The sequence below is a fragment of the Meles meles genome, chromosome 17, assembly GCF_922984935.1.
Source record: "Meles meles chromosome 17, mMelMel3.1 paternal haplotype, whole genome shotgun sequence".
Classification (NCBI taxonomy): domain Eukaryota; kingdom Metazoa; phylum Chordata; class Mammalia; order Carnivora; family Mustelidae; genus Meles; species Meles meles.
The window spans coordinates 3,103,773-3,124,876 of record NC_060082.1 but is presented as its reverse complement, the minus strand read 5'-3'; the positions used below and the strand labels follow the sequence as shown (position 1 = coordinate 3,124,876).

General features: G+C 61.2%; 1 protein-coding gene across 2 annotated transcripts in view; it reads right to left on the bottom strand.

Moving 5' to 3' along the window:
* Nucleotides 1-3,902: 3,902 nt before the first annotated feature.
* Nucleotides 3,903-21,104, bottom strand: part of KIRREL1 (kirre like nephrin family adhesion molecule 1) — an 85,733-nt gene continuing 68,531 nt past the window's right edge. The window contains exons 4-15 of one of the 2 annotated variants that reach the window (XM_045983090.1): nucleotides 17,007-17,164; nucleotides 15,197-15,347; nucleotides 14,190-14,295; nucleotides 13,918-14,066; nucleotides 13,614-13,741; nucleotides 12,870-13,044; nucleotides 12,688-12,788; nucleotides 11,143-11,341; nucleotides 9,903-10,010; nucleotides 9,628-9,767; nucleotides 9,003-9,080; nucleotides 3,903-8,890 (exon numbers count right to left, since the gene is read on the bottom strand). In XM_045983090.1, coding sequence (XP_045839046.1) covers nucleotides 8,414-8,890; nucleotides 9,003-9,080; nucleotides 9,628-9,767; nucleotides 9,903-10,010; nucleotides 11,143-11,341; nucleotides 12,688-12,788; nucleotides 12,870-13,044; nucleotides 13,614-13,741; nucleotides 13,918-14,066; nucleotides 14,190-14,295; nucleotides 15,197-15,347; nucleotides 17,007-17,164 — 1,970 coding nt within the window. In that variant the 3' untranslated portion in view covers nucleotides 3,903-8,413. The remainder of the gene's footprint in view (nucleotides 8,891-9,002; nucleotides 9,081-9,627; nucleotides 9,768-9,902; nucleotides 10,011-11,142; nucleotides 11,342-12,687; nucleotides 12,789-12,869; nucleotides 13,045-13,613; nucleotides 13,742-13,917; nucleotides 14,067-14,189; nucleotides 14,296-15,196; nucleotides 15,348-17,006; nucleotides 17,165-21,104) is intronic. The other variant, XM_045983091.1, reaches the window with a different exon arrangement.

The window sequence follows — 21,104 nt, the reverse complement described above, 5'->3', positions numbered from 1 at the left end:
TCCCAGCATCCCTGCCACCTACCCGCGTACCTTTCTCTGTCTCCCCCTCCACCTGCCGCTGTCCATCACTGTCCTGTGAGGGCAGGCACCCTGTTGCCCCACGGCACCCCCAGGGTCTGGAGTAATACCAGACACGTGGTAAATGTTCAATAAGTATTTTCGTCATGAATGACGGAATGACTTCTTAACCAATGAGCAAACCGAGGCCTGGAAGGGTCAAATGATCTTTCCCAAAGGCTCAGAGCCGGTGTCTGGAGAAGCTAGAGGGAAGTCTCACCGTTTGGATCCCCAAGTCCAGACTCTGTGAAAAGCCAACCCGTTTTCCAGGCTCGACGGTCTTGATGCAGAGCCTTTCTCTGAGACCAAGTAAGGGCTCCTGCTTCAGGTCCCTAGTGGGACCAGGCGCCCCAGAGGTACCCTCGACTCCTGAGTGTGTGATCCCATGGGGCACGTGCTTCAGAGAAGGCTCTGAGAAGGACAAAGTGTTGGTCATCTCCCGGAGTCGCGTGGCTGGGGTGCCGGACCAGGAGTGTGGGTACGACGCTGCCTGAAAAGAAGTCCAACCAGGTCTCTTTCGGGAAGCTGGAGCATTTATCTGAGCCTCCAAATATGAAATATTCCCCAGTTTGCAAATGAGTGCAGGATGTGTTTACATAGCGACCACCAGGAGAGCAGCATTATGTGGAGAGGAACAAAAAGACAAAGCTGCCCGTTCAATTCTAGGAGCTGATGGCGCTGCTCTCCCCGGGAGGCTGCCTCTGTGCAGCTAATTACAGTGAGTAAGGAAACGGAAAAGTGAGGAAGTGATCTTTCTCCTCCCCCAGGTTCCGGCTTTGCAAAGAGCTGGTCTTTTGGTTTCAGAACCCTGGGGGCCGGCCAGACAGGCTCCGGCAGGCACGTTCCCTGCCATCAGGACTCTGCGAGAGGTGTCAGTATCCAACACGCATGTGGGGGGCTGGGGCACGTTGGTGGCAGCAAGGCGTGTGGCCGGACGTTCCTGAGCGGGGGTGGGGTGGGGCCCCGCTGGTCAAGACCGAGGTGAACAGCGGTCAGCAGTATGCAGAGGGAGTTGTGCGTCTCATCGCACTGACCGCTCACCAGGTTTCGCAAAGACAAGGAGCTCAGAAAGTGCTGACCCGTAGGGGGACGGGGGCGGCACTGCTGGGAGGCGATGGGTGACCGCTCACGACGTCTCTAAGGAAGGGGGCAGAGACAGCCACTGGGGCAGATGCCCACCGCGCCCTTTTCTCCAGGCTAACAAAAGCTACCAAGTTTGCTGAGTAGTCACGTGCTAGGAACGCTGCTAGGCCCTTGGTGGTGGACGGGAGTCGCTGTCTGTTCGTCTCACAGAGCAGAAGAGTGGGATGGAGGGACCTGAGGTCAGGCAGGAGGAAGCAGAGAAGGTCGGCATTGATCAGGATGGGCCATGTCGTGTCTCACTAACAAGCAGCTCCACACTTTCCTGATCTTGACACAACGAAGATACATTTCCCCCACACACTCCACGTTCATCATGGCCTCGTGGAGTCACCCAGGGACCAGGCGGAGAGGGACCCACCATCACGAAGCCGCACCATCTGGAATAAATGAGCTCTTGTTGCCAGACAGGCAGAGCAAGAGTTGGAGGGTCTCACGCTAGCCATTAAGTGCTTTGGTCTGGAAGTGACATGTCACTTCTGTTTGTGACGCACTGGCCCGAACGAGTCGGGCTGCCCTCGTCCAACAGCCGGGGGCAGGGGGTGGCCGGAGAGACTCAACATCCGTGGGTGTGGGCAACGTCCAGCCTTGGGCAAACTCACGTGAGAGCCCCTGCGTGGAGTCCCCATGCTGTCCTGCCTCAGGAGACACCGTGTCCTCGAGGTGCGATCCCCACTCAGTGCCTGCGTGCACGGGGCTGCTGGCTTTCCCCTCCTGCTCCCCATCCACGTCCCTCCAGCCCACACAGAGCCACAGTATGCCAGGCCCTCTGTCGGCCGCTGAGGGGACTGAAATGGAGCATACATGGTCCCCGTGTTCAAGCAGCTTTACTTGAAAAGCACAGTGCTAACGTGTCCCACACGTAACCCGGCCTTCGGAGCAGACAGCTGCCAGTGAGTCAGCCCCATACAGCCTACCTGTCCCAGGACCTCGCAGACGGAGTGAAGGGGAATCAGTAATGAGTCAGGCAAGGCTTCCAAGAGGAGAGGGCCTTTGGGCTGGGCCCCCAAGATGAGTATGATCTGGAAGTGAAGAGGCTAAAGGACAGGCAGACAAGGAGACCAAGGGCCTTGACGCAGAGGCGGGGGGAGCGGGGCACGTCCCAGGGAAGCCCCCCATCTAAAAGCAAGAACACTCGGGGATTCACGGGGAGAGCTGAGTGAGCCCATCCTCTGGGAAGATGTCTGGTCGTAGATTGGTGGGGACCCTGAACTTGACACTTGGGTGAGGAAGGGCAGACAGGAGGCTGTTTGTGCCTCGGGCCAGAGCTCGCCAAGGCAGAGCACTTCACAAGGACGGGGCAGCTTTCCAAACTCGGCAGAGGTGGCGATTACCACTTGACCTCAAGCTGGGGGTGACTTAAGGGAGTGGCTGGGGTCCCCCATCACAGGCAGACACCTCACACGTGAGACAAGCTCCTGTGGCCTTTCTTGTATCAGGAGCAGAGTGATGCCCTCTGCAGCTCACAGGCTTGTCCCCAGGAGCTTGCTGACCCCGTGCTGGGCTCCGAGGACACACAGAGGAAGCGGGTGCACGGACCCAGCCCACAGCAAGCAGCCACGGCACCCCGCTCTGCCCAACGGACGCACCTGCGTCTCCGTGTTCGCACACTTGCTGCTGCTCCGTTTTCCTGCTTACTCTGTTCCGTTTGCTTCTGCCCCCAACCATCATGCCAGGTTTTACCTGCCACAGTTCAGCTTACCTGGCTCCAGCCTCCAGCCCCACCCGAACCTGAGTCTCCCATTCCCGCCCAGGAGGGACTCGCCTCCAGCCCCTGACAGGCTCGGGTCCTGGACTCGGCGTCTCCCTGCAGCTCCCAGGGCACCAGCCTCTCCGGCGGCGGGACCTCTGACTGGGACCTCCCACCTTCTCGGAAACGGGTAGCATTACCTCTCAAGTCTTTTCAGCTCCCCCATCCCTACCTCTGTCTCTGGCTGTGTCCTGTGTCCCCTGCGCTCAGAATGGCTCCTGTGGACCAGCTTCCATTTGCTCGGCGGTCACATAGGTGATGCAAACAAGAAAACCTTGTATCTCTCTGACGATTTAGAGCTTTCAAAAAACAGGATCTGAAAACAGCCATTTCCCCCACCCCCGGTGATCCTCAAACGCTCCTGGGACATGACCAAAGAGAAATCCTTGCGGAGGCCACTACACTCCAGGACGCCCAGTTTCTCGGCGGGATGGCCCATGCGGGCCTCCGCGGCACCGGCTCCCATCTCCTCCCTCGGAGCCAGAAGGCCACGGGCTTGGGGAATCTGCTGTTGACCCAAACCTCTATCTCTTAACGAATGGAACCCATCTGGCTCCCACCCTCTCCCGGTTCCTTCGGGATCTGGACCCCGGCTTCAGTCGCCCCCGGACCTGCCCCATCATGGGTTTTGGCCCCAGAGTTCCGGGTGTGTTCCCGTGGCGGGACCTCCCGCTGTCTGTCTGCCCTCTCCCAGGTGCCAGCGTCCCTGGCCTCAGGGCCCGGGACAGCCACAGATATAAGTAACCGCCCGAAGGACCACATAAATCCTCTCTGCAATCTCCACCAAAACTCTAATTTTCTTCCCCAAATGTGACCATTTCACCCCAAATCAGGCAATCTTTTAAGCAAGGAGAACTACTCATGCCTTCAATAACACAAAGCATGGTACTTTTTAAAACATTTATATTTATATATATAAAAAAATTAAATATATATAATATATAGTGTGTTTGAGACTAAAAATATAGTACATAATATTTAAAAAAAAGGAAAATGAAAACAGGCAGAATAGGAAAAGGCGTGAGGACACACAGACACACATTGCTAAAAACCTACGATGGTCTGTTCTAACAAAAATAATATTTTTTTCTCTTAATTGTCATCATGGATCCATTTATTATTGGGGTTTGGGAGCAGAAAACTCAACCGCAGCCCAGAGTGGAGGCTGTGACCCCAAGGGTGGTCGGGGCGGAGGGCGTGATGGCCAGGCCGGGAGCTGGGGGTGTTCCCGGGGCAGCATCTGGTCTCCAGAAACAGGTAGAAGACCCCGCAGCCCGCTGACCCTCGAAAAGTCCATGGTCATGGCCGAGAACAGCCAGGAGTGGGGCAGGAGGCCGGCGGGAGCGGGACGGTTCTACGATTATTATTATTATTATTATTCCTGTTATTTGTAAGGGCAGGCTTGTACCAGAGCTGCCCATATGGCCTGTGACTTCTGCGCAGCCTTCTCCAGGGACGGGGCCTGGAGCTCCCTCACAGTGACGCAAGGAAACGGGAACCTCCCCCAGTGCCCCCTGTTCTGGACTCTCCCCGGCTGTCCGGAGGCAGAAGGAGGCCAGGCGGACGGAGGCTGGCCTCTGGGAGAGACAGATACCGGGTGGCAGGGAAGGCAGGGACAAAGGAGGGGGGTATTTAAATGCTAGTTTCATAGCCTCTTCACAAAAACAGATGCCTTTCCAAATCACACCCCTCGGTCTGTGGAGTGTCTGGTGACTACCTCTTCACTGGTCCCGCCAGAGTCAGGGGCTTCACGAACGCCTTCCGGGTGACTCCCTAACACGAGGCACAGGGCAGCGACCCGCCAGGGATGCCCAGCACTGGAGTGGTAGTGAAGCCTGGGTTTCCGAGGTTACGGCGGCCCAGGAGAGCAGCCATGTGGACGGAAGGGTCCACACAGCCAAGGGAGGCCCCGACTGAGCCGTTTCAGTCCAAGTGGGGTCTTGACTTTGATGTGCTTTTCTTCCGACCTGAATGGCCCAACGCTGCTGCCTGCACAGGTCAGGTGGGCTGAGGGACCATCCGGTTCCATTCTAAGGAGCCCAGGGCCTGTGGTGCTCCACAGAGCGTGGGAGGAAAAGGGGCTCTGGGGCAGGGCGCTCCCTCAGAGCGATGGGCTTGCAGATGGGGGGGTCAAGCTGACCCTGTCCACCCCAGGCATGGCGTTCTGGGGAGCACCGCCGTCCCTGGGGGACCCCCTTCCTGACCCCACAAGGACTCTGGGGCCGGGCTTCGAGGGACCCAGGATTCAGGACGCAGTCTGTGTCTCCGTGAGCTCAGAGTCAATGTCAAACTGCTCTCCCCTCTTCCCTCCACCAGCTGCCTCACAGAAGGGTCAGCCTTGCTCACCCCTCACCACCTGGCTCGAGACACGCTGGCCGGCAGGTTCACCTCCTCAGTGAGAGGACAGGGCCGAAGGTGGCTGCCCTGACCCCCCCCCCCGCCCCCACCGCTCAAAGCTGCCTGGAACCAGGGCACCCTGGAGGACTCCCCACACCTCGCCTGGGCCACAGACGCCTTTGCCAAACCCGCAGAATTTTGAGAGGGCTCCGATCGAGAAGACCACTCCCAATGGTCAGAGGAGAAGCCCACAGCAATCTCACGGAGGCCAAGGGTGTGCTCCATCGCCGTTCGGGATCCAGCAGACCCTGCAGGAAACCCACTTGCAACATTTGCGACAAGAGGCCCAGGGGGAAAGCTTTTCTCGAGGGAGGAGAACCTTCCACCACTCCATCCCGTCCCTGTTCACGTACCGCTCCCAGCTCCTCCCGGGGGGTGGCTGGGCCCCCACTTCACCGAATGAATACAGCAAGAGCAGAATAATTCTAGGGCTGTGCAACTCTCCCCCTGTTTTAAGGCCAGAAAATCGGGGGTGGCAAGCATGAAGAGGTTAGGCCAAGGTCACTCAGCCAATGGCAGCTTTGGGATGGGGCCCCTGATCTCCTGACCCCCTCGTGCCTCGCTCTTCCCACTAAGATGAGCGTATCAAAGGTGCTCGGGGTCACCAAGACGACCACACCACGCACTCGGGCACCATGCTGGAGGGGCCCAGCCTCCACAGCAAAGCTTCCTACGTTCAAGGGTGCCTTACACTCCCCAGAAAAGCAATTCCATCTGGTCCAACAGGCAGGCCCCAGTTCTGGGTGTGATCAGACGAGCAGTGTGCAAACAGCAGAGGGCAGAGAGGGCCTGGGGTGCGGGTGTCTCTCTGTGCCTTGCCCTGTGCACGCTCCATACCCAGGAGCGGCCGGTTACGGCGTCAAAGAGCAGAGAGCAGAAAAGGAGCTGTGTTCACAGGCTTCTGAAAACTAAGGGTCCCCGTAGTGTCCGCTGAGCTGGCTAGTGACCTCAGCCTCCTCTTCACCATCTCAACAGAACGGGCCCAGCACTAAAACAAAACAAAACAACACAAAAGGAAACAGAATGTGGCCAAACCCCAAATACAAATGAATATTTTTTTGGAATACTCATTTAAAAAGCCATCGCCATCTTTAGACTTTAACTGTTCGATTACCCATGGCTTCTGTTTCTGTGAAGAGAATCAAAGTATGCATGAATTCATCTGCGTGGGAACCTGCGTCCTCACCAGACCTTCTCCCGGGGCTCACATCAAGGACTCGGTACGGAGGAGTCAGCTCCCAGGGGTAGGGGTAGAATGCAGCTGGAACCTGGATGATGCCCCCCACCCCCAAGAGACACCCAGGATTTGCCCCTGATGCCGCGGAAGGGGATGCAGAGGCAGCCTGCCTGGCTGCAAAGGAGCTGCCTGCTTCCTGCGCATTAGCTGGACCTTACCAGCGAAGATGGGGAGGAATGTCACCCCACAGAGCCATCCGCAGGGGTGGTGATGGCCCGTGGCTGATGAGCATGTAACTCATTAAAGCAAACACGACTAATGAGTGGTGACCAGGAGAGAGGGCAAAGCGCGTTCCGGGGACCGCCCCAGAGACCCCGCCTGCCGGGAGAAGCGGGGCCGGGGCGGGGCACAGTTCTCTTTGGTCAGAGGTGGCGGCTGGGAATGGCCATGTGGAATGTGTGTGGGGACAGCATGGGCATGAGTGCCGGCAGTGTCCTCTCGTGCCACCTTCCTTCCTCTCCAGGCCCCTCGCCCGTCGGCCCCGAAACTCTGCAACACCTAGCGGTGTGTCTGGGGCTCGCGATACCAGTCCCCCAGGGCCCCCCACACAGGGCCCGTCAACCAAAGCTGGACACTCAAGGCACTGAAAGTGGAAGGAATCTGATTGGTCCAAGAAAAAAAAGACACTTAACAAACCAAAACCTGTCTGCAGAGACTATCTCCCATGCCCCCGGAAGGGGGCCTCCCCGACCAGCTTGCGGCCAGGACAAGCAGTCTGAGAGCGAGGCACCCTCCCTAAGCCTGTCAGAGCCTGTCGGGGACAGGTCTTACCACCTGAATGTTTAAAAATGGATTCAAAGTGCTTGGAAATTCAGAGTAATGGACGGTGCTAGGAATCTGGTGAACAGGTGTCCCCTTTCCTTCCCGTTGGGACTTCGGGTGGGGGATTCCCTACAGCTTTCTTTTTTTCCTCCCCAAGTGAGGTTTTCATTGTTTTCTGTTGTCTTTGAAAAAAGCCTGAAGCATCCCACCCTCTCACCACCACTCCCCAGTCAGGCTCTAGAGTTAAAGCCAGGATGTGGGACAGGCTGGGGAAGGAAGGGGCTCCTCTAGACGGGGTTCTGGAGACTGCTTTGTAGCGCACAGCCTTCCTGCTGGTGTGTCAGGGCAGAGATCCCCCACCTTCTTTTCTCCATGGGGACCCTGATCTAACCGGCTGGCCCTGCACAGAAGACAGAGAATCTGGGCCCTCTGCCCACAGGTGTCCACAACGAGCAGCCAGGACAGCTGGCCCTCTGATCCCAGCTGACTGAGGGCTGGATCCGAGCTCAGTGCCAGGGCTGTGCGGTGGACAGCTAAAATCAATCCGAGGTCCCTTCTGCAGTCCCGGAAGGAGAGATGCTGCCCGAGTAGGGATGCAGAGGACGGAGGAGGGGCCCGGGCAAACGCGCTCCGCATATCCGCCTGAGCCCCCCTCCCATCCCCCCCACTGCGTGTCCCCCTAGGCCAACACCTGCTCATCGTCGCACACCCCCGTCCACTTAGGGGAGACCAGAGGGGTGGGGCAGAATGGGAATGCTAAAAAGTGTCCCCTCCGCTCTCCACAACCTTCGCTTCCCTGTCCGCGTGCTGGGGCCAGGAGAGAGCCCAGGTCCGAAGAGACACGTCCTCCCGAAGAAGAGGGAAGGGCAGGCCCAGGAGGCTGGGGCATGCACAGAGCACCATCCTCGGGACGGGGTGTTTCCGGGAGACCTGCTCCCCACCTGCCGCGCCGGCGGCGGAGGACGAAGGCTGGGCCGGGCCGGGAGCGACGCGCAACGCCCCTGAATATCAGGGAACGGCTGTGACAGCCTCGTCCTCTGCCCCGCAGAGGCGCCCGGCTGGCCCCGGGCCTACACGTGAGTCTGCATGCGCTGCTGGAACCGCTGCCCGTAGTCCGAGTGCTGCGAGGTGTAGGAGAAGCGGGTGGCCGTGGCGTACTTGCCGATCGGGTCGTACGCCTCGAACGGGGTCCGCTCCAGGCCCGACGGCGGCGCCTGCGGGTAGCCCAGCCGGTAGGTGGGGTAGCCCGTCGCGGCGGGGAAGGGGTGCGGGTTGAACTTGTCGTAGTTCTCGTAGGACAGCGTGCTGGCCGAGTCGGCGCCGGCCGGGGCGGCGGGCCCGGGCGCCGCGGGCTCGGGGCCGAAGTCGGACGCGGGGGCGCGGCTGTAGGAGCTGAGCTGCGCGTAGCCGCTCGAGTGCGAGAGGCGGGAGGCCGGGCGCCCGTCGAAGCGCGCGGGCCCGGGGGCGCGGTAGTCGGGGTAGAGCACGGCCCGCGACGCCGGCCGGTCCTCGTGGGCGCGCACGTTGTAGTAGCCGTTGGTGGGGTCCTGGGGACGAGGGGCGAGGGGCGCGGTGGGGGCGCGGCCGGGTGCGCCTGCCGGGCCCGCGGGGAGCCCGCGCCCCTCCTCCCCAGCCCGCCCGCGCCCACCCCGCGCGCACCTTCATCTCGTACTCCTCCCGCGTGTCCATGGCCTCGCAGCGCAGGTCCTGCTTCAGGTCCACGTCATCCTTGAAGGACTGCGGAGGCGCAGGGTGGGCGTCAGGGCCCGGCCGTTCTCATCCCGCGCCGGCCCCGCCCCAAGCCCAGGGGCCCCCGGGCACACTCGGATTCTGAGTGTGAGCCCAGCCCGGGAGAGGCTCTGGGGCGCGGGACGTGGGAAGAGGTCGGAGATCCGACCTGGCAGGGGTTTTGTGGCTGACGCACAATGTGCCCTTGGGTGTGTCATGGCCCCTCCCTGGGACTGTCTCCTCCTCTGAGCTACGCGGCAGTTGGATCAGAAAACTTCTAGGGGTTTCCAAGTCTGACTCTGTGTGGGAAGGACCGCGCCAAGCCCCGGCCTACGGAAGGTCCCACTTGCCTGTCCTTTGTGGCAGGGAAATTAGCCTGGGGAGGAGGTGTGTGTTTACGCGTGTGCGTATGTGCACGAGTATGAGTGCGCCTGAGTGCGCATGTGAGCACGCGGGCGCGTGGGTGTGGGAGTGGCGGGATCAGAGCCCGTCATCAGCGGGAAGACAGAAGGCGGTTAGTAGAGCTGGGGGCAGGCGGGGGGGAGGGGACCCTCACCGAGTAGATGGCCTTCATGACCCGCGTCGCAGTGGACACGCTGGCGGTGTCGTCCTCCCGGTCAGAATGCATCGTGAGTGGCTCACGGTTCACAGTCTCCACCTTGATGTCCAGCTTCCTAAGGGTCACATCCTTGCGACCTGCACAGGGAAGGGCAGCCTGGATGCACTCTGCCGGCCTCTGCAGGCCAACCCTGGGGGCTGGGGGCGCCGCGGGGCTCGTCTGCCCGGGCTGGGGAGGGCGGGAGCTGCGTGCGGGTGGGGGTCCGGACTCACTGCCTTTGCGGCGTCGGTAGAGGAAGAACACCAAAGCGATGAAGAAGAAGGTGAGCAGAATGCCCGCGCCGATGGTGGCCCCGGCGATGATGCCCACAGGCAGCACCTCTTCAGAGAGAAGGAAAGGCTGGGGTGAGGCCGGTGGCTCACGGGGACCTGAAGGCCAGGCACCAGAGCCCCGCCCGCATCCACGGATAGGAACGGCGTTGCCTCAGGTCAGGGGGAGTTGGAGAGGAAGGTCTGCATTGGGTCTGGGGTTAGGCCTGAGCTTCAGTTTAATCCAAGTTGGGAGCATGGCCATGTCCCCTCCCCACAACTGTGACACAGCAAGACCCTGGCCCTGGGTGTCCGTCCACCCCTCTGCAGCCCACTTGCCTGCTAGGCTTGGCCTTGGCTTCCCGGGCTGGGCTGCTCTGAGCTCAGCCGTCTCCACAAACTCGGACCCGCCGCCCATGTCCCCCCATCTCTCCACCTCCCCACCTCCTCACCCTGGCCAGGGCGGCACCGGCCCCTGCCCTCCCAGGGCTCGCACAGTTCTCCTTGCTCCCCTGCTCCCCAGAGCTAAGCAGGACCCAGGGAACCTCCTCCAGAGAACTCTCCCTTCCTGGCAGTCCTGGATGGATCAGATCTGTGGGATGTCCATACCCTCCTCGCTGGGTCCTCCCTCCACTCCGTTCTTCCCCATCACCCCCTTGCTGGCGCGCTCCACGAAGACACACTGGACGGGAGCCCCCTACTTTTCTCTCCCTCCTCAGAGCGTCCTTGAACAAAGTCAAAGGCAATGCCTCCCTCCACATGCACTGTCTTAAGGGAGGAAGCGCGTGCCTCCTAGCAGATGAAGGATTCTCGAAGAGGTGGGAACCACTAGCTGCAGGGTGCCCGCCATGTGCCTCCTCTCTCTGCATCCTCGTGCCAACCCAGGGAGGTCACCCGTCCACAAAGTATCTGGTTTTTCCCCACCTGAAGTCTTTCGCTTCCACTCTGTGCTCCTCCACTGACCCAACAGCCCCTCAAGGGCTGGGATGGCGCCTTGTGCACCGCGGTCCCTGCAGCCCTGAGCATGGGGCAGGCGCAGAGGGGCGGCTAGTGCGCTTTGGGAAAAGGGGGTGGGTTTCCCCAGCTGAGCACAAGCGCAGGCTCTGGAGGGCAGGCCCCTGAGAGAGTCATCTCCCCATGGGGACTGCCGGGGAGAGAGCAGGGCGCAGAACCCCCAGCGGCCCCGCACCCCAGCCACGGTCACCTCGCTCCTCCAGTTGGATGATGGCCGTGCCGGGCCCGAAGCTGTTCCAGGCCGTGCAGTTGTAGTGTGTCTGAAAGTCTGCTTCCATGACGTTGTTGATGGTGAGCGTGGACAGCACGCCGCTGCCTGAGTTGGTCCTCTCCACTGTGTAGCGCTCCAGGGTGCCCGCCTCCAGGAAGTTCTCCTTCCAGGCCCAGGCCTGGGGTAGAGTGGGGGGGCGGGTGAGTGCACGGGGGCTTAAGGAAGGAGCTGGTGGCAGAAACCCCCAGCCGACACTCCAGACTTCTTGTCCCCTGTGTCCTGTGCATCCCTCAGCCCCGCGCAGCACTCACCCTGCAACAAACCCGTCACCCTCTTCCCTCAAACCCTGGCCGGGATCTCCAGTCTAAGGGAAACAGTGGCTCCCAGCGTGATGGAGATTTGTGCCAGGAATGGGCCGATATGCCAAGGGACATGCTTTAAAACGCAGATTCTTGGAGCTTAAGTCTTCAATGTGCATCTCCAGGGGAGAGCTCTAAGATCCTCTATTTTTACAAGAATCCCAGCGAGGTAGATGCGGCTGGGCTGGCGAACCCGTGTTTGGTAGCCCCTGATGCCCCGGATGGGGAGGCAACACTGGGCCCTGAGCCTGGCTGTCCCTCGAGTTCCTGTTGGCCTCCCTCCCCTTCTCTGGGCCTCCAGGTCCTCATCTGTGAAAGCAGAGGACCAGGCTGGAGCTGGTTGCCCAAGGTTTGTCGCGATCTGGGGGTCTGAGAGTCTAACTGAATGTGACTCATACTGTAGCCTCACCTGTAGCCAACCCGCAGGCAGCCCCCCCCCGAACCCACCTGGGGGTTCTGGAGACCCATCCCCAGACTCTTAAAACAGGGAAGATCTCTCACAGAAAAGGGGTATCCCATCCTCCTCCGTCCCTGACCTCCCAGTCGAGACACCCCCTTCATGTCCCCTCCCTGAGTGGAGCCCGAGGGAGGGGGAGGGGCTGAGCACTGGCTCCTTTCCAGGGATCAATCCTCCCAGCTCTGCATGGAAAGCCCCCCGGGAGCCGAGCTGCCCGCTGCCCAGGCGGCCGTGGTAATGAAGTGTCCCTGGGCAGCCCTGGAGTTAGCCAAATGGTCATTAAATGTGATGAGGGGTTTGACGGTTAATGGTCATGGGAGGAATTAATGGCGCATGGTGTGGGGAAAAGGAGAAAGGAGGGGGAAGGGGGAGCGGGTCGGAGGAGGAAGACAGTAGGGGGCAGAGGGCCAGGGAGTCCAGGGGCAGGGTGGAGGCCAGTGAGGGGTGGGGGGAGGCTGGGAGAGGGAAGGAGATGAGGCAGAGAGAGCAGCCCCCGCCTCTCGCACCTGTCAGGACGGCCGCCCCACAGCCACCCGACCAGGCAGGGACACTGACCCATGTTGTGGATGACAAAACGGAGGTTTGAAACACTACGTAATGGACTCAGGGTCATGTGACAGGGAGAGAGGAGGGGGTGGCCTGTGAGCAGGGATGGGGGCAGAGGGACGCAGCCCCTGGGGCACTGGCCGGGACGCAGGCAGCACTCACGATGCGGTCCGGGGGTGGCGTGCTCCCGATGAAACACTCCACCTTGCCCCCATCGCCCCTGACGGCATACTGCACCGCTTCGCTGGAGATGATGGGGGGCCCTGTGAGCAAGAAGACGCAGTCAGGGCCGGTGGGACGTGGCAGCACCTGCCCGCCCAGGCCCGGCCCCACAGGCCGCTCACCGTTCACGTAAAGGGGCACCTCCCTCTCGGCCACGCCGATCCGGGGCACGATGGCCCGGCAGGTGTACGTGCCCGCATCGGCCTGGGTCACTGACTTCAGCAGCAACTGGTTGCTGTTACTCAGGACCTGGGCAGAGAGAGCAGCCTCGGGTGGGGAGCCAGGAGGCCTGGGCCCCTGGGTGCAAGCGGGCCCCGCATCGGACGCATTGGGAAGAAAGCAGGAAGGGCCACAAGTGAATTCCCGGAAGGGCAAAGGCTGCATCCCCTGACTCAAAAAAGGGCCTCACTGAGGCCCGCAGTCCCCGCTAGAGTGGGCTGCGAAGGACAGAGGCCAGCGAGGGCGGCTGGAGCTGCGGTGACTTCAGAGAACCTGGCCTCTCGGAGGGTCTGTTCTAGAACTTTCCCTGCCAAGCAAGGCAGGGAGTCTCACCCTGACATCCCTCTTCCTGCAGTTCCAGCCCAAACTGTCTAATGCAGGGGTCTATAGAGCTGCAGAAACCCCTCCCTCCACACACACCGAGGTCCCCGCGTCCCTCCCATGGCCACTGAGTCGGCCCGCTGTTCCACGGCAAGAAGGGGGTTTTGATCCCAAGCACCGGCCTCCTCCTTCAAGTCCCAAGACCCTAGACACACTGTGGCTCCGACTGGAGAAGTCGTGGTATACCTGCCCCGCCCCACCCCCGCTCTCCCACCTGGGACGGACTCCTTCCTCCCAGCGCTCGAGATGGGCCGCAAGCGTCTTACCATGTTTGAGTCCTTTTTGGTCCAAGTGAGGGTGAGGGGGGGATTCCCCACCCAGACACAGGTGAGGGTCACATCAGAGCCAATGTCTGTGGTCGTGGGTTTGGGGTCAACTACGATCCGGGGGGCAACTGCGTGGGAAAGAGCACCGGCTAGGGCCTCGGTCTCATCGGGGCTCAGCGCCAGCCGACCTCCTCTCCTTCCGCTGCCCTGCTGCTGCCCCCGCCTGCCGCCTGTCCCCTGAGCTTCACGGAGCCCCCACCCCCACCCCAGACCCTTCCGGGTTCCCTGCCCGGGCAGCACTCACAGTGGACATTCACTAAGGTGCTGACGTTGGTGCTCCCCACTTTGTTGTGGACCTCACAGGACACAGGCTCCGTGAAGAAGGAATAGTCGACGTTCGTCTCATAGCGACTCTCGTGGGCGTCTTCAATCAAGAAGCCGCCCTTGGCCCACCTGGGGTGAAGGCGGCACAGGGCGAGGATCAGGCCCTGGACTCCTCTCACCAACGGCCAGGGCCACGATGCTCCCGGCAGCCCACGCTCCAGGCCAGGGTGCCCCAGCCCCCACCCCTCGCACCTGTAGCCCAGAATCTCAGGGTTGGCTGTGGCCTGGCAGGTGAAGATGACGCGCTCCCCTTCCTGTACCGTCTGCGGCTCAATGGACAGGGTCACCGTGGGAGGGTCTGCAAGGCAGGGGACAGGAAGGGTCTTTTCTGTCCCTCAGGTGTCTCTCTTCCTAACCCACATACCCAGCCCTCTCCCTGTGCAGAGATCTGGGCACTGGAGTGGAGAGAGAACCAGGGCCCGTAAGAAGGCATCTTCCTCACCTTTACCCCACGGAGCCTCCAGGGGGCCTGGCTAAGGGGCCGGGACCCAGGCTGACGCCTAAGGGACAATTAGGGGATGTAAAGTGCACAGTGGTCACGAGGAGTCAGGACAGCCTGGCGCGCAATGAAAGGGGTGCGGGTGGGGCATCTCCGGCCTCTGCCCATTCCCTCGCTTTTCTGGGTGGAGGCGCTGTACTGAGCCCCCCCACACACACAGCAGGAGGCTCCATGCTGGCTGCTCCAACACTCTCTCATCCAGGTGCCCCCCAGCCCCGACAGACGGCACTGGATCCCCAGTCCCTTCTCTGAGCCCCAGGGGATTAGATGTATTTCAGAATTTGGACTTTTCCAAATTTTAGAAAGGCGCTGGTGTGCACAGACCATTTGCTACGTAAGACCCCCAGTAGGGTCTGGGCAACACCTCATAGTGAGAGACGGGTTAAGTAAGAGACCGTGGAGAACCTTAGGTCATGTTTTGCCAGCAAATCGGATTTAGTTTGGAATTTCAGAGAAGACACTGTAGGTCTGTGTTTTATTTTCTTGATGTACACAGAGTTGGGAGCTGAGGCTCAGGGAGGTGGAGTCACAGCCCAGGTCTCGTGCCGGGTTGGACCCAGGAGCTGCCTGACTCACAGCCCATGCCTCCCCCAGCCCCCGGCCCCTGCAGGATCGGCATCCGGGGCTTCTCCGAGGTCACCCCCCACTCCCTCCCTTCGCTCAGTCCTCCCCCCAGTGCCGCGGCAGGACCCCTGCTCACGGTGCACGTCGAGCTCGATGGAAGTCTCCTTGCCGGTGGGGGTGGCCTCGTTCACGCTGCGGCAGGTGAAGACGCGCCCGATGTCCAGGTCTGTGGGGTTAATCAGCAGCTGGCTGATGGTGGTCTCCCTCTTCCCATCCTTCAGCAGTTCCTGGGGTGGGGCAAGTGGGAGACCGGGTCAGGCTACAACCCCCTACACTGCGATCGGGATGACCCCGCACAGAGACGGGCTTGCGCCGGAGGGGCCGAGGACTTCAACCGGAACTGCAGCCCTCCCCACCCCTGCCCCACCCCCAGCCTCTTAAAATAAAGAGACTCTAAAGTAAATAGACTTTATTTTTTAGAGAAGTTGTAAGTGTACGGAAAAACTGAACAGAACATGCAGTGAGTTCCCATCTGCCCTCCAGGACCCACAGTTCCCGCTAGTGAGCACGACACGCGAGGGCCGAGCACATGACTGACGGACTCGTGTCCCGCCACGGCTGCTAAGTGTGATGCAGTTTCTGTCGGAGCCCACTCTGCATGGCCTGCCGTTCGCCGTGGTTCTGAGCCTCTTTCCGGGACTCAGTGCAGCACAAACCCCCCCTCTTCTGCACTGTCTCTGCCTCCCTCCCGCCCCTCAACACCCTCCCGCTCGGGCTGGCCTGCTCTGGGCACAGCAGCTTCGCACCAGGGGGCCTGCGCGTGAGCTGGGTGCTGGGCCTCTCCTGCCAGACTGCAAGCCCCTGGAGAGCAGGAAGGGCTCACCGGCTGTCTCACCGGCTCAGTGGGGGCCGACCTGAGGCCCCCGAACGTGGTCACCAGAACCTGTGAGCTGTTTTGTGTAAGGCAAACCACACTGCTGCTCTCTGGCCGCAACACGCAGGGCAACACGCAGGGCCCGCGCTGTGCAGGGCGCAGGATCCCTCCTCCCCCAGCTGCTCGCCCGGGGTCTGTGTCTTTAGAAAATTGGAGAAGGGACGTGAACGACAAATCAGCTCGTTTGGTTGCCAAAACATTTCAAAATATGTAGCCCTAAAGGGGAAAAATTACAGATGTCTTGTGCTAAAAGGTTAAGCACCACTGAGGCCAGAGTGTCCTGGGTCAAATGGGGAAACCAAGGCCAGAGAGCAGGGAGCTGTCCAAGGTCACCCAGCCTGTCAAGGGCAGAGCTAATCCGGTTCTGCCTGGTGCTGCTCTCGGAGGCACACGGGTGAGCAGGTCTCCCACACACCCAGCGAAGGGCTGGGCATGCCCGTAGGTTTGCCCACCGCTGGCAGAAGAAGCACCTCGTACCGGAGATGCGGATGTTCATTCCAGCGCCGCCCAGAACGTCACCTGGTGACTTGGCCTACTCAGTCGCGCCAACCAGAGGCCGAAGGAAGAAGGCCGAGGGGCTCGGTGGAGGGTAGCCTGAGCCACGTGCGGACCCCAGCCCGCTGCACACCAGCCTGTGACCTCGGGCAAGGCAGCAACCTCTCTGACCATCGGTGTCCCTCTTCGGTGAGTTGGAAAGAACACCAGCCTTACGAAACGCCCTTGAGGATCCAGAGGGACTGTCCATTAGGAGCTTAGCATGCACTGTGCCCAGCACACAGTAGGTGCTTAATCAGCGTAGCTGGCATTAGCAATATTCTTCATCTCTGCCAGCCACTGAATGCACCAATGCACCATGACCGTAGGCGCCCCTCCTTTCCTCTGGGTCCCAGCCACACGATGAGTGTTTTACCAGATGACGTACGAGCTCTCCCGTCACATCTGTGCCCCCCGAATCTGGGTCAGGCCCACCTGGGATGGGGCTGAGGGGTGTGGGGGAGCAGCAGGGTCTCACCGTGCTGGCCACAGCGCCCTCTTGCTGTGTCCCATCCCGGAACCAGATGATGGTGGCGGCCGGCTTGGCGTTGAAGGCTCGGCATGTGAGATTGTGGGGTGTACCGGCTTGCAGCAGAATCACAGGGCCGCCATCGATCCTGGTGTCCTCTGGGGGGACTGCGGGGTGATTAGAGCCATCAGTCAGGGTGCGACTGAGCCCCTGACCCTGCCACTGCATCCCTCCCGCTGCACGTCTGCTCCGTGGACGGCTGCTGCCGTCTAAACTTGCAGTCCCTGCACCTGTTGCCACCAGCACAGCCCCCCAACCCCAGCAGGTTCTTTCCCAGCCCGTCTGGCGGAGGAGGGGTACTCATCCGCACACTGGGGAAGAGCTAGGCTCTCCAGGTGCACCCCAGGTGCAGCTCACACCCCGGGGGCCTCACAGGGGTGCCTCACCCTGGGCCAGCCCGGTGAGCCGGTCTCTCACAGCAACCTCCCGAGCGGACCCCCGGCCTCCAGTCCCCCTGGCAGACACATCCATCATGACTGGCAGGTTATTTTCTCCAGCGCAGCTAAGACGGTGCCCCTCCTTGCCCAGACACTTGGGAGGGCTGTGAAGGGCCGTGGGCGTGCTCACTAGCTCTCAGCCTGCCGCTCAGGGTCCCCCCGGCCAGCCCCGCACTTTCTCGCGGCCTCACCCCTGCTGTCCCTTCTGCAGCCTGCTGCACGGGCCCTCCCGCACAGCCGGCCCAGCGGCGGCTCCAGGCAGGGGCTCTGAGCTCCTAACCGACCTCATATTGGGGTCACTTAGGATGACTGTTCGGGCCCCCTTCCCAACCAGAGCTGTTGTCCCCTGCTCCCTGGTTTTCTACCAACTCCGGGGCCTAGAGGTGGCCACCATCGGCTCCTGCTAACCACTTGAGGGATTGAATGGGTCCGATTTCTGATGCCAAGAAATAGGCCTCTTCTTGTCCCATCCCCCAGGCTCCAAAAAGCTCGGGCGGTGAGATGACACGTTCCTTGAAGGCAGGCCTTCTTCTTTCTCAGAAAGCCCAAGGTTTCCGAGCTTGGCTGACAGCAGGTCCATGGGGAGCGCAGCTGAATCAGTAAACAAGGGACTGAAGCGGCAAAGTTGGGACTTCGGGATTTCGGTGACCGTCTTTCAGCTGCCCCCATTGTCGTCAGGCCAGCAGTGGGAAACGGCTTGGTTTGCCTTCTGCTGGGAAGACTCAGGGAGGGCTCGGTGAGGAAACCCTTGGGAGCACGTGCTGGAGGCCCACAGAGCCTCACGGCGGGCAGGGCTGCCCCGGGGTGCAGGAAAGGCCGGTCCCGCGCTGCAGTTTCTGCTAGAAGGGAACCACCTGCACCCGTCTCTGGTCCGCTCAACTCACGCACACAGAGGAGCAGAGTTTCCGAGCAGGCTGCCCTGATGTTACACTCGGGCACGGCGGGTCACCTGTCGTGTGATCTTGGGTGAGGCCCTCGGGGAGAGTCCCTCTTCAGCAGGGATGAGGCACTGCCTTACCCAGGGGCCCTGGTGAAGGTCAGCAGGGGCGCTGGGTGTGGACTGCGGTGTGCAGGCCCGGGTGACCCGTGTGCTGCGTTCGCGCTGCTGCTCAGACGAGAGCCAGCAGCGCCCCCGGCTCCGGGCCAACAGATCAGCCGAGTCCCCTCCTCCTCCTCTTTGCTTAGGGCTCTGCCCGGTTCCCGTGTGCAATGTGGAAGTGGGGGGCGAGGAGAGACGTGGATATAGAGACCCTCGGGGTCTCCTGGTCTGCGCGGGCCCCTCCGAGGTCACACCTGCGGTCTCACCCAGGAAGGACGTCCTGGATGGGCAGAGATCCTGCCCATCTGCGGGGGACTTTATGTCCTGGGTCAGACCGAAGGCGTCGCCTCCCCTCGGCTCTCCCCTCCCTGGGACGCTGGCCCTTCCCCCTCCTTCCGGCGAAACCATCCATCTGTCGCTAGCGTGTCTTTCTCTCCGTTTCTGGGGCAAGAATTGTCTGCGTGGCTGTCAGAGGGCGCGTCCGTGTGGCTGCTTTACAAGCACATTTCCATAGTCTGTGGCAAACCCGTATGTGGGTCTGTGGCCTCAGTTTCCTCGTTTGTAAAGTTTTAAAAATCCCATAGACTCCTCTTCCCCAGCGGCGGTGCTGTGACGTCGACTGGAGGTCCCAGACGTGCAGCCGGTGAGCTGGGACGCGATCAAGTGTCTCCGCCGCACGTGGGAAGCTGACCAAAGGGCCCAGCTCCACGCGTATGTGACTGCGTCTGACGCTCCCGCAAAGCGTACTTCATTAATCCTTTCGTGGTAAAGACCATGGACCCCAACTGCCAGACGGGGTCCCCAAGGCTCAGAGAGGTTACAAAATGTGCCCTGAGGCAGGAGAGGGAGTTAAGCGGCCCGGCTGGTAGGGGCCAGGCCCACGGACCCTAGAGCCCTGCCCCCATCCCCACGGGGCAGGGGTGGGCGGGGAGGGGGGGAGGCTGTAGGCCTGCGTGTGGGCGCCGTGTCTGCAGGGGAGCGGGAGGCCACTGCTCAGTCCTGCGCAGGGAGAAGGAGAGGCTGCTGCCACAGGGAGAAGGCAGACTGGAGTGGGGCGGGCAGACAAGCGCTGTGGCTGCAGATGGGGGCGTCGACCGGGCACTGGACGCAGGCCACTGTCCACTCTGCTCAGCCCCCAGGACTGGCACCGTGAGCAACGGTGTATAGAAGCGGGTGAGCAGGGAGCGTGCGAGACGTAGCCTGTCTTCTTAGCCTGCACACGGCCGCAGCGGCAGGGCTCTGGGAGAGATGAGTGCCCACGAACCTCTCACTCTTTTTCTTCTTGAGGACTGTCCTTGCCCCCCAGGCCCTCCAAACCCCCCAGATAGGCTGGGAACTTCCACACACTGCACACAGACCAGGCCCTCCAAATGAGCCACCCAGGGTCCCCACCGTGGGCTCTCCCTCCGCGGCTTACAAGCTCTTTAACAAGGCCCTCTTCCCTCTAGGGTCCTCATTCATGCTCCTCTTCCAGGAAGCCTTTCTTGAACAAAACGAGCCACTGGATGCCATTACAAGCCCCAATCCTGCCATACCGAGGGGCTTAGCTGGCTTTTTCTCATTTTTGCTGCTCTGTCTCTGGGGGTCTGGGGCAGGAGAGAGGAGGGAGGACCAGGGGCTCCTTGTTGGGATGGGAGTCCCCTGGGTGAGAAGCAGGACCTCCAGGATCCACAACAGAGGCAGTTAGGGAGGGAAAAGAAGACAGACGGACTGCCGAGAATCTCGTGGTTCCGTCTGATGGCCTGGGCTGGCGCGGGCTCACACACACCCAGGAGGGATGGGAGATGCTGTCGTGGTGCCCCATGCCCATCCCTGGCAGGCACCCGACTCTCTCCCTGATCTCAGGCTTGTGCCTTGCTCACCAGAGAGGAAGCGCGAGCCCCCTCCCCCCAGGCTAGAGTCCTTGTTGCCCGACACCTCCCTGCCCAAGCCCTAGTGGCTCTCAGCTGCCTGGGCAGGAGCGGCAGAGCGGCTAGGAAGAGGCTGATGTCACCATGCTGCCTTAGAGAAGAGCACACTGAGACGCAGGGTTCGCGACCCTTCAGGGTCCCAGTGCCAGAATGGGCCAGGACTCCTGACCTCCAGCTCCCAGTTCAGCCCTTCCAGACACAAGGACGACTTCCTGCCCCCTTCTCACTCCCACTCTCCCGCCAGGTAAAACCTTCCTGTGTCCAAGCTTTCGGTCTCAGTTCCTCTCTCCTCCCATCCCTTCCAGGGGCTTCTCCCACGTTGCAGATTTCAGGCAATGAGACGGAGAAGAGGGAGCCCAACAGAGCACATGAAGGCAGCAGAAAGGAAGGGGACAGCAGGGAGGACAAAAGGGAAGAGGGCAGTCCGGGCAGAGGAAGCCCAGCAGAGGCAGAGGGAGAGCACCAGGCTGGAGGGAGCCCGAGGGCATGTCCCAGCCTGCCTCCTGCAGGGGCCAGTCACAGCGTTATGCAAATGGCCCCGGAGGGTTCTCGCGGAGGGACATCTGCTCGGCTCCAGCAGGACCCAGACCACCACCCCAGTTCTTAGCCCTCCAGCTCATTCCTTCCGGTCTTGCTCCCCGGCTCCCAGAAGGGCCTCCAG